At 44.5% G+C, this 12662-nt stretch overlaps 1 protein-coding gene across 1 annotated transcript in view; it reads right to left on the bottom strand.

Annotated features, from left to right (window-relative positions):
- The window catches only part of UNC80 (unc-80 homolog (C. elegans)), a gene marked incomplete at both ends in the record, with an annotated part of 89852 nt that overhangs the window by 57841 nt on the left and 19349 nt on the right, over positions 1-12662 (bottom strand). The window contains 9 exon segments of the mRNA XM_010155744.1: positions 132-238; positions 780-988; positions 2301-2402; positions 3086-3252; positions 5114-5262; positions 6574-6721; positions 8648-8794; positions 9606-9974; positions 10608-10876. Coding sequence (XP_010154046.1) covers positions 132-238; positions 780-988; positions 2301-2402; positions 3086-3252; positions 5114-5262; positions 6574-6721; positions 8648-8794; positions 9606-9974; positions 10608-10876 — 1667 coding nt within the window.

Below are 12662 nucleotides of genomic sequence, written 5' to 3'. Positions count from 1 at the left end.
ACTCCGAAGACTTCCATGACCGAGTCTCATTGGCTGCAATGTCTGTATTGAGCAGAATGCTTCATAGAACAGCTAAAACCAGGTAGATCCTGGGCTTCCAAGCTCTCTGCAATCCCACCCGACACATTTACCTTGGAACTCTGCCTGATGAAAGACAGACGGTCGACAGAGCTGATATCGAGGAGATCTTCCACCCCGTCAGCCAGGCCAGAGAGGGAAGAGCGCTTCAGCCAGTTCCCTGTTGCAGAATAAGCCACTCAGGACAGTTCTGAAAATGCTACCAAGCAGAATCTATTTATTAGCAATTGCAGCATATTTCTCCAAAACGTCCATGTCAGGATATGGGAAAATGGGAGGAAAGGGGAAGGCAACCTTTTCACGTTATATGCATTAACTACCATCATGCAAGGCTGGGTCTTGGGACCTGTAAAGGATATATCCTTTGTCTATCAAATCCTATTTGGAATATTTCTCTTCTACAGAGAGGAACAATGCCTGTGAGATGAAGGTACTGGCCTACTACTTTGGAGGCACGGATTTGATATTCTGTTTTGCCACAGATATCCTGTTACCTTTGGCAAATTGCTTACATTTCCCTTTGCCTCAGTTCCCCATCTGTAAAATGGAGAGAGCAGCATTTCCCAGCTTCCCTTGGGAGAATACACAATATACTTGGACTATAAGGAACTTCATTGCAATATTTCTTAAGACTAGTACATCTGTCTGTGTTTTTCTGCACATGCAATATGTATATAGAATAGGAAGAGACATACATTTACCTATGGGGAGTTTGAGTTTCTTTCGAAGGGAGATTCGTCGGGAACGGGAGCGGGAGCGTCTGTCTGTGGTGGTCCCAGAATGAGCAGTGGTGCACTCAGATGTGTCCTGCTCAGACTGACTACTGGTATCACTCGCTGCACTCTGTGACTTGAACATCTTTCGCCAGAAATCCTTGCGTCCCAGAACAGCCCCTTGGATTTGCTCATCACTGGAAGATAAGGGATGCAGAGCATGAACTGTATTTCAGTGACGTTGGGATGCTCAGGAGAATGAGGCCTCCCTCCCACAGCCCCCTCCTGACCTCTTTATTCTTTGAGTTTTTTTCATTTTGAATTCCAAAAGTATTCTTCTCAGTGGAACCTAAGTTTGAAAGTGTGCTCAATATTGTTCAGGGCACAAAATAACCATCTTTTCTACCCTGAGGAGCCTGTGACTGAACCCAGCACATTCATGTAATTTTTAGTTTGTACATGTGAAAAAAAAAACCATCGTCTTTAGGTCAAATGACCCATACTGATAAGACTACACTGGTGCTTTATACAAACACGTGTACTGGAGAGCCCTTGGGCATCACAATAGCCATTTGTGAACCTGCTGGAGTCACAGTTCTCATCAACGTTTTGGAATGGGGACACATATTTTGCTGCACTCCTGAGATCTGCTATGGCTGTGGCAGGGCTCGGAGCAGAACAGCTCGCTGCAATTCCGCAGAGCAGTACAGCGCTTTGTGTTATCCTTGCAGCCTCAGCAGCCCTGAGACTTTGCTGATTCGTTTAATGCAGAAGAATACATAATCTAGAGCTCTGGGCCCTTGTGCAAGCAATGTCTTCGTGCAGTGCATCTCAAAGCCCTTTAACAAGACAGACGGGCACTCAGAGACATAGAGCTGTTAAATGACTTGTCCAAAGTTCCGTGGGGTCCAGTGGCCATTTACAAACTTTTCTGAAATTCTTACGAGTATTGATTAAATTTATTTCAATATTACGGCAGAATTCTTTGGACAATAGAGCCTTCAAACGTGCAATGCCTAACATCAGGTTGATTTGCTCATTAGGAAAACTAGTAGAGCACCTGTGCTGATAAGGGAAACAACAATCTTTGGAGACTACACAGCCAAAATAGGCCAGGAATGGGCTGGCCCTGGGGAGGCAGTGACCCTTAGCAACAACTTGGAAGCTGAAAATTAGTAGAATCACTTCCCAGGAGTATAAACAAAGCACAGTAAACAGCTGTGAGGACATCTCTGAGGAATTAAGACTCTATTCATGGCTATATGCGATATTGACAAATCTGCTGTGAACCATTTGAAAATCTCTGGTGGTTCCCCATCAAATTCTGGGTGGGTCCATTTTGGCAGCATTGGAAATAGGCATTACCTGAATGTTACTATCAGCAGCTCCTGCATACTCAATAGATTCCTTGTACCATCCAAAGAGATAAGTCCTTGCTGTTCTGCCCATTTGTACTAATTCCACAAAGAAGCTGCTGGCAATAACGCGTGAAACAAAATATTTACTTACTGTTCCGGAGTTTGCATTGGGCGGCTTGAGATGTAACTACGGCATTCATCAGGGGCGGCTGATGCCTGGCCTTTGTCAATGATGACGCTTCCCACCTCGGATCTGTACAGACAATACAGATCATCAGCTAAAGCGAATGGATGGCCCATCTCATGGTCATCACATAGCTACATGACGTGGAAACCAGCACTGCTGAGCAACAAAGCTGCCTTAGAGATATACCCCCTCTTCTCAACTTATGGACTCAATATATATCATTCATTAAAAAGGCATCAGCTCTTGGAAGCAAAGCCAAGGTGTTTTTGAGTTTTTCAACTTTCTTAATCCTCCTTCCCAACACATTAATCTGACAGCCCTCAAAGCACCAGAGAAAATTTCTTTTTAATAAAGAAGCATGTCAGGATTAGATTTCTTCTGGGATTTGTTTTGCATACTAGGGTTTACCTGTCAGATAAACAGATGTGATGCACCTTGAAAGCTATGTCCACAGAGTGTTTTGGGACTGACACTATACTTCTTACTTCTCCCAGCATTGCCATTGCACTCTTCTCTTAGGCCTCTTGTATGACACGGTTAGCACTTTTTGCCACAAATCTATTACCGTTTCAGTTAATTAAATTTAAAAGGAGACTGCTGCCACAGTACAGTTCTGTACATCAGGAACTGATATATGCTATCAAGATAAAACGCACAAGACCTTGGACTTTCTACATTTGTGTTCAGTGCCTGGAGTCATACAGCTATATGCAAGTCATTCAGTTGCCTTCTCCCTCCTAAAAACCCACCTTTTGCTCCCAGAAGGTTTCGGCTCTTGCTCCGTTTCCTCTGGTTTTTTTCCTGGTATTAACTTTTCTGCGCTGTCTAATAGGGCACTGAGTGCCACTCTCCGAAAGACATTCCCATGAGCCTCCTTGATAAACTGGACCAGCTGTCGGATGTCGCAGTACAAGCCCTGAGTTGCAAGACATCATGCAAATGATAGAATTCAGTTTGCAGTTTGTGAAGAAGCAGTCAGAATCAATAGTTTCTAAGGTGCTTCAGCAGTACATTACTTCCTCCGACTGTTGTCTCACATACTCTCCACTTACAGGGTTTGTGTTTTCCGGTTAGGATGAAAAGCTGGAAACTCCATTTAGTGTGCTCCGAAGAAGCAGACAATTAGGTGCATTATTGCTATGGAACATGCTCTGCAATGGGCCAAAGCAGATATAGAGGCATCGGAGGCTAAACCAGCTGCAAGATGAGAGCACTGCACAGACAACTTAATGCCTGGTTTATCCCATTCATCTAGCCCATAATCTTAACAGGCATGAAAAAGCTAAATGAAGGGGTGAGTGAGAAAGTAGAGTGCAAAAAATTGCATGTTTAGTTTCAGAACCAGTGGGTGTCTTGGGATTTTTCATAATTATTTTAGAGCTTTACATCATGGGAATGACTCAATCCTCAACCTACTCCTACACCCAAAGCTCTTTTTAGTTCTGAACATTCATACACATCTGTGATGTGATAAATCACCTCTATATATGAGGGCAAGTGGATGGAGGGAACAGTTTCACAGGACCTGATTTTTGATCTGTGCCCTTGGGTCATTCTGAAAATTCCCAGCTAGGAACTGGACAACCAGTTTTCAACAACAACAACAACAACCTCAAAGAAACAAATAATTGGATGTGTATACTGATTAAAGGCCCTTTTTCATAAGATATTGAACACAAGAATGACTTTAAAGAGTGATGCAACAACAGGAAATGCTCACATACAGTCTGCATGCTATGTTCTCCATATAGACACACTTAATGGTGCTAGGCTTAAAGATTAAGTTTCCCCTTAGCTAAAATGAAAGACATACAATTTATAAAATTTACATTTGGTGATCCTAACTTAGATCCAACATTGGTGCATGTTTTTCTGCATCTCACCACTTAATCTCCGCTCAGAAGCATTCCAAAGGAGTAATACCCATAAGAACATGAGGACTTGGACACAGGCAAACTACTCTGCTGGCCTAAGGTATTACTGTGTTTTCCTTCTCCTGCTCCCTTCCCCTCACAGAGGATTCTTGTGCCTTTAGCAGGACTTCAGTGCCTCTACAGCTCTGCCGTAAGGATGGACCACAAGAGTGCTTCTTGGCTTTTTCCATGAAAAATCCTAATTTCTGATAATAAAGGAGGTGGTTTGAGATTCTGCACCGGTTTGGAAGAAGAGAGCTCATGTCATCCCTTCTACTGACTTCTCGGGAGATAGCACATAGGCAGCACGCAGCAGCACCTTAATTTCCACCGGGGGTTTGGTAAATGGAATGTTTGTCTACACCTCGGGAAGACCTACCAAGTTGCTGTTTAATAATTGACGTGCTCTGCCATGAGTGGGCAACATCCTTAACCAACTAAACTGGCTTTAACTTTGCTGAAAGTTAATTTATGCTGTCTGTGGTCTTGTTGATTAAACCCTTGGTCCAGACTATGCTACTAATCCATTTGGGGGAAAAAACCTAATCAACTAAACAAACAAACAAACGCCAAACACAAAACCCCCAAACAAACAAAAAAAACCCACAAAACCCAACCAAACAACCCCACAGAGAAGCTGCTTGAACAGAGAGGAAAATGCAATTCAGGGTGCACAACTTTTATCCTGGCTGCAAGGCAGGCATGAAAGGAGGGCATCACATTCATTTCATGTTTCAGCTGTGACTGCATAGCTTGCTACGCTCATGGGATTTGGCTACACTGAATTAATTTTCCACTGTAAAGCTTTGCTGGTGACACCCAAGTGAAAAAAGTAACTTTCTTAATATGAAATCAAGTGCTTACCAGGTTTTCTGGGCTGTGTAGCTCATGTGTAGTGGAAGCACAGCGAGTGATCAATGACTTGAACATGGCACTCACAATAATACCTTCTACACTCTGGGCTGTAGACTTGTTGTCCACTGTGGTAAAGTTATTCCCAAATCCAGCCTTGTCTGTGAAATTCAAATACAAGCAAGCCCCCTTGTTAGGAATGGTTTTTAAAAGATGGCTTAAAAACACATGTAAAAGGATTCAGATACATGAGATAAGGGCAAGTTCCCACCCAATATCCTATGCTCAGTTCTCAGAATCCCACCCTACAAAAATAAAGTAGAATGGAAGGGTAAAATAAATAAGGAGGATCAAGTCTTCCAGACATAGTTGTAGGAAGAAAAAGGATTGAAAAGATCAGGACCACTCTGGCTTCCTTTTATCCACATCTTTCATGTAGAGATGTACAGAATAAGGCATAAAAATTGAATAATAACCTCCAACTTTTCTGTTTACTGTTCTAAAGGACAAGAGGTGTTCCATTAAGCTGAAAAGTGACAACACTCCTGAAAAGAAAATCTTCCACACTACAGGAATGCTGTTCTTGCAAGGCACACAAGGAGACCAAGCCCTCAGATAGAGTCAAAGAAGAATGACACCTTTATATGAAAAACAAGAAACATCCCAGTTTCATCAGGTGAGAGAAAAGGCTTTCAAAACCTGTATGAGCTGCCATGCTTCAAAGCGTGAGCCAGGCAATAATTGATGAATACTTGGGGAAACTTCCTATGGGCATCTTCTTTAGAAAAGGCTGCTGTATGATGGTTTTTGATGCTTTCTCTGAAATGTCTGAGATCACAGGTAGGCTAACAGGCCGGGAAGTCTCCCCGAGCGCTTCACCGCAGCTATTCCTGCTCTGTGAACAATCACTGTTAACCGCTGTTGCACGCGGTGGCCAAGCGGAAACATCTGGTCGCTCTAATAGCGACACACACGCGCACACGCTCCTAACCACGGGCGTGCGCATCGGTGTGTTCCCACTCTTGTTTATTCAATCTGTTCTTGCTGTTCACTGCCTCACCTGAGGCACCATAGAGGCTTTTAGTGCTCAATTATATCACCATTCAGAATAAACCCTGGATTAAACAGGCTTTTCCAGCTGGCGCCTGGTCGTGCCATGAAGCAGAAAACTTCCTGCCTGAGGCATAGTTGGATGAAAACCTTTTCTCTGAAGAGTCATGAACAGGTGGGATGAATCAAAGGAGAGGTCTTCAACTGCAAGTGCACTGGGTGAGGCAAGATCCCTGGGTGGTCAAAGCAGAAGAGATCCAGCTCCCCCGACCTGTGCGGGCTGAGGATATGGTCTGTATATTCTGAGGGTGGTAATTCACAATTTTTTTCTTTTTTAAAGGAAAATAAAAAGGTGTGGCTTCTTTCTGATGGTACAGTTTAGGAATATTCAAATGAGAGTTTCTGATGCCAGCTATACTTACTGTCAGTGACTGGCTCCATGCAGAATCCCAGTAAAGCGTGCAGGAAATCCACCACATTATTGAGAGAATCCCTGTTCACATAATCCCTCATGGTCTGCCGGAACTGCATCTTGTCCAGTTTGTACAGCTTTGTGAGGCAGTTCTGAGCCTGCAACGATACCCATCAAATCCCATCACATCAAAGTACGTGTTCGAGTTTTGTTAACAGGAGCAGGGTATTATTTGCTCTTGCATATCCAGTGTTCTGCTGTGCTGTCTAAAGTGACCTCCCCTAGGAGCCAGGAGGCTGGGGTGCTGTAACAGAAGATAGGTTCACCTCTGGAGCATACAAGAAGTTCAGCACAAGGCTGAAGGCACCAACAAGGCACCAGCACAGGTGGCACTGTTAGGAGGTGGTGGTGAAGTCAACACCATGTCTCAAGGCCTCTCCTCTTCTCCCCAGCCCCAAGGTAAAACCTCACTGAATATGAATGAAACAGGAATGCATCACTGAAGTCAAGGCTTATTGCCTTGGTGAAACAGGTTCTTAGCCTCAGGTGTCTGATTTTCAGCTTCTGGCTCAGACCCAACCCATTTGATGCACCTGTACCCAGTGACCAACTTATATCATGGAAAACATTAGTTTTTTATTTAAAAGTTATTGTCAACTGCTTATCACAAAAATATCCATCCTACTGGGACCCCATGCAAGCTGAAGTTAGAGAATCTGAAATATCAGCTCTATGGGAAACATGAACTCTCCTGCTACCTACAATAGGGTGCTTAACTTCCCAGTAAACTCAGACATGTGATTGTCCATGCAGTTAACACAAATGGTGCATGCAAAGCAGTTTGGCCAGACAAACGCACAGAAAATGCAGCAGACTTAGACATGTAGGAAAATCTCTTCCCGTAAAGACCATAATTCAGTGAGTCTGATAAGAATCTTGGCTCCAAGAGACCTATTCATTTATGCTTAACGTTGTGCATAGGTTTAAATGTTTTGCTGGCTCAGCTCTAACACAACATAAAAGCCTAAGTGACATCTTGATGAATATGGTATATCTTCAACCAGTCCTCTGTGCAGAACCTTTCCTCTGGGACTCTTTTACCCCACCTTGTCCCACTGTGTCCAGAACTAACGTTACTGCTGCTGTCTCCTCGGTACCCTGGAGTTTAGTGAACAGAACGCTGCAGCCAATCTGTCTCTGGGCCATCTAGCCCAGAACTAAATTACAGCTCTATTGGCATGGCTCAGGCCAAGCAAAGCCATGGAGAAGCACCTGGCTCCCACCCACATCGTGGATGGGCACGGTGTAAATTCTCATTGCAGTCATCAAAAATGCTCCCTGCTGCAAGCACAGAAGAGGAGGAGGAGGCATGTGCTGGAGGAAGCCTTTGACAGGCTCCCATTTGACAGGGCAGCAGACTGATCTCAGGGAGTCAAACTCTTCTGGCTGAAGTCAGCTGTCTGGGCTACATCCTGGGCACTTGCCGCTTCATCATGGGCAGAATCAGAAACGTAAGGAATCAACAGTGACCATCCACCCTGCCCTTCAACGGGGCATGAGTCTCCTATTTCTTTGCAGCACACTAACACGCCTGCAAGCACAGTGCACTCCAATGGTCGGGAGCTGATGGAGCAGCCCAGCAGCAACCAGTCGTCATCACCATTAGGAAAGGTGGACATTACTACACCTTAGACTTCTGGATTCAGAAGTGCAACCCAAGATAACTGCATGTCTTGTAAACAGCATACTCTGTTGGGGTACCGTCAGTGTGAAAAATTACTTACACCAGCTCACACAGGGGGTGTGCTCCCATATATTTGTCCCTTCCCAGACAACCCATCCATTGGGGTGCTCAGAAGCATCCTGGGACTCAGGTGTGCTCTTAGCAAGCCCCAGGGGCTGGAAGGCAACACGACAGCTGAAACATCTGCTACGGCTGGGCTGCAACACAGTCTGTGAGCTGGGGCAAAGAGCAACACATTTACTGCCGATACAGAGAAAGCTACAGAGGGGGCACACAGCAATCTCAGCAGCTGATGTCGAAAGTACAAGGGGGACACTTTAATGAGCTTTAGTTCTCTTACATTCTCCCGGAATACCTGGTGTCTCAGGCGATCTCCAGAGAGCCCTCGGTGTCCTTCTCCACAACCATAGGCACAACCCAGGGACTTCACAATTTTGATCAGCATTGTGAGTGCCAGCCTATGGGTGCTGACGGATGGGCCTTCATCCTGAGAGTCACAGAGGGAAAGAAGGTGTCAAACCCTGGTGCAACCGCTGGCATTTTGTTAGCGTTTTACTTTTAGCAAATTGCTGTCCATTTCTCCCCTCAGACACTCCATTACTGAGTGGTTAGTCTGGAAATGTTCACTCCAATTATTTTTCAGGTTTAGAAACCAGCCCTCTCCCTTTCAGCTCACCTCAAGAAGTCATGCTCTAAGTGCAAAGCCCCCTGCATGCTGCTATGAATACCATTCAGCACTTTTTTCAAAAAATTCTGCCTGAAAAACAGAGAGCTGGCTTGCTTGAGCAGAGAAACAGGCACCTTTTGAAAACGTCTTAGGCATTATGCTACTATGAATTGCAACTTCAGAGGTCTGCAACACCGTTTCCTGTTCAATTCTCATAGCAGTATTGAAAAATTTACAGGTTTTGGCTATCAAAGAAAGCAAACTGCTCATAGACTGGATTCTGGTTTTCCTTATAAACTATGAATAATAAAACCTGGGGGTAGGGGGGGGGGGAAATCATTGTGACTGAGGATTTCATGCACTTTAACATGATATTGAAAATATCCGTTCAAGGCTCCTAAACTCCGCTTTTGGCAGCTGCTTGGCTGGAGTAGTTACAGAGCTTGAATTCCCAATCATGTTTCTTCAGTGGAACCCCAAGTGAGCACCCAGAGAAAACAAAGTAATTTGTGATTGTGGTGCAAAAAACCAAAGGAGGGAAAAGAGAAGGACGATCGCATACACATGCATGCTGAATCTTAACAGATCTTACACTACATTCAGGAATTATATAAAGGGAAGGAAGACAAACCTTTTCCTGTTTTTTATCATTCTTCTCATATGGCCCTCCTCCTCCTCCTCCACCTCCATCACTTCCACCTCCACCTCCTCCACCACTTCCACCACCTCCTTCTTCTCCTCCATCTCCAGCTCCACTAACTGGAGGAGGCCCAAATCCACAAGCTGAACCAGCAGAAGCAGCCCCTTTGAGCTGAAAGGATCCTTCACTTGGTCTTTTTTCAGGGGCCTCGTTTTCTTTGTTCTCACTCTTCCTCCGAACCTTCTCTACACAGGGCACCACACCAAGCTGAAGTAAGCACTCCACAATGTTCAGTGCCACGTCGCAAATCCGGGAACTGATGTCATGGTTCAGGACCAAGTAAACAGCCTTCAGGACCACCTGGGAGATTCAAACATCATATTTAAAGTCAGACTTATTTTCTCTCCTAGTACTATTTAGGGCCTGGAAATCCTAGTCACGGACCAGAGACTCGTTATAGCAGGCACAGTACAAACTCAGAATGAAGTACACACAACCCTCAACCCCAAGAGCCTACAATCTAGGTGTAAGACAGGAAACCACAGGCTGGGCACAGTCAGGCAGAAAAGAAAACGATAAGATGACATCTGTGAACCTGAGAACACTGCTTCAGTGCACCGGGAACTGTCAAGTCAAGGGGAATGCAGAAAAGGTGAGTTTTAAGGTGCCGTTAGAAGAAAGGTGCTATTCAAATTTATACTATCTTATAGGGATCTTGGTGCATGCCCCAGGAACACAGCCATTAAATAATATCTCTTAAGATTTGATGTGTGCATTCCACATGCACATGCGCTCCTTGCAAGGAGTAATAGGAGTTGCAGTATCTCAGAGGAGACTTTTATGATATGCACAAATGTATCTGACTGACCTTTACGTACTGCTGAGAGAAGTCATATAAAGAGGTGGAGGAAAAGCCCATCAAAACCCTGATCTCAATGGTACAGCTATATGGACAGAAGAGGGACCTGGCTTTCCTCATTCCTTGCCAATTACCGAGAGATCCAGCATGCCGTTCTTGTGGACAAAGTTGTTGGTTCCATCAATGTGATCCGTATCCTCCAAGCAACTGTAATTGATGCAGGAGTCTGTCAGGCTCCGTGGGAGGTTGGCACATGCGAGCGGCTCATGGGGCATCTCGGGGATAGGCACCTGGTTGCAAAGCTTCCTCATGTGCTCACTGAAGAAGTCGGCGTAACCCACGTTGAATGAGGCCAGGGTGGTGTTGAAGGTGGCCACAGTGATGGTGGAGATCTGGGACCGCACTGCAGGGAGGAAAACAGCCACCTGTAAATTCCCATCTCCAGAGTTATGAAATGGCAAACAGGCTGTCCCTGTTTGCAAGAAGGGAGCAGCTCTTCATGCAGCTTGTAAAGCTGAAAGGCCAACAGGTTCCTAATTCCTATCATGGGTACAGGGATGAAAGCATAGATTCCTTTAAAACAGCATAAATTAGAACAACCCCAAGCTTGCTCTAGCAGTACAGTTCCATGGCAGCTTCAACTGATCTCAGTCAACTGGGCAGTTAAGTAGATCAGGGAGCTCAGCCAGCCTAAATCTAATCCAAAAGGGGGATTAGATTTTGGCTAGCTTTGCTCACTGTACTGGTCCAGTGCCTGCTCTTAAAAACTTTTTGGAAGGACTCTGCAGCTGGATGCAGAACTGAAGATAGGGCAACAGCAGCACTCATTTGGAACAGCTTTCTAAGACCCACCAGTTTGAAATATTTCATCACACCGATTGAAAGAAATTGAGCAGCGTGTTCCTAACAGGAGCTGTGACAGTCTAAACCACCTCCAAAATGCAAAACTGACTGATGAGAAAGGCAACGTGGTTTCTAAGTTCACAGTGCTCAGAGAAGGGAACTCATGACGCAGCCAAGCTTAACTTTAAACTGCTCGGCTCAGGTAGTGACAGCACTCTGGCTACACAGGCCAATTTTTATCAAGGATTCACCATGGCTTTACAACTCACACTGAACTCCAGGCCACGATGTCAGTAATTTCCCACACTTAGTGCTTTGTAAGTAGGTTTATACACCCTGTAGTGCAGAAGGACCCTATGTGTCCCAGTGTTGACTGGACCAGCTTCTGCCAGACAGTACAGTAGCAGGGCTGCGGAATGACAAAAAACCTCTACCTAAGGCTATTTAATGTGATCTAATGAATAAAATAATATACATCCAACCAGAATCTTCAGGCACTGACTCAGCGATGGATTGGTGATATTATGCACATAACAACTTGCCAGAGCGGCGACTGCATTTCCTCATAGCCCTGCCAGCACTCAACTAGCACTACTTATTAAAGGAAATGTTCCATGGCCAACAGTAGTAACTTGAACAAGGCTACAATTTGGTCAACAATCAGGGAAGGAATTAGCTTCCTGTAATCAGAGGAGTACTTGCTGGCAAGTGTCACTTTTTAATAGCATTCACTGAAATCTGCATGGTGTAGATAACCATAAAGATGGAATTAGGACCTTTTGGTCGTGAGCTACCAAGTTTGATGATTATCTGTGCTGGGATTAAACCACAAAATTATCCAAGGGTAGCTATTTTTTGTTTCACTAAGGTTTTGCTTAGTTTGTTTTGAAATAGGTAACGAAAGTCCAAATCCAAATCCTACATAAAGTAACATTTCCCGCGTTGTATCTTTATTTCACTATCACTGGGAGGGCTGACTGCTGGATGGGACTCTCGGAGGCAGGGAAGGAGGACTAAGGACTCTCCATTTACATCCCTGTGTGCCTGCAGCACGTGCCCATGTGTCCATGACTCCTCTTGAGCAGCTACCTAGGACTTAACTAATTTTTCATCTCTGCTTTTCAGTGTGCCAGCCAGAAGAAATGAGTTTGTTAGCAAATTTCTCCTGGACAGGGAAATTAGACAACAGACGGAAAATCATGAATAACCAGTATGCTTGGATATAACTGGCCAGACAAAACAAAAGACATATGCAATATTTGTACTTACTCTCTAACTACAGAAGGGTTCATTCAAATTCATAGAGTACCACTAGAAATAGTATGATTTGTCCTATTTTTTATATA

This window comes from Eurypyga helias, unplaced genomic scaffold (assembly GCF_000690775.1).
Source record: "Eurypyga helias isolate BGI_N326 unplaced genomic scaffold, ASM69077v1 scaffold16967, whole genome shotgun sequence".
NCBI lineage: Eukaryota > Metazoa > Chordata > Aves > Eurypygiformes > Eurypygidae > Eurypyga > Eurypyga helias.
Note: the sequence above shows the minus strand (reverse complement) of the source record. Positions and strands in the feature narration are given on the sequence as shown.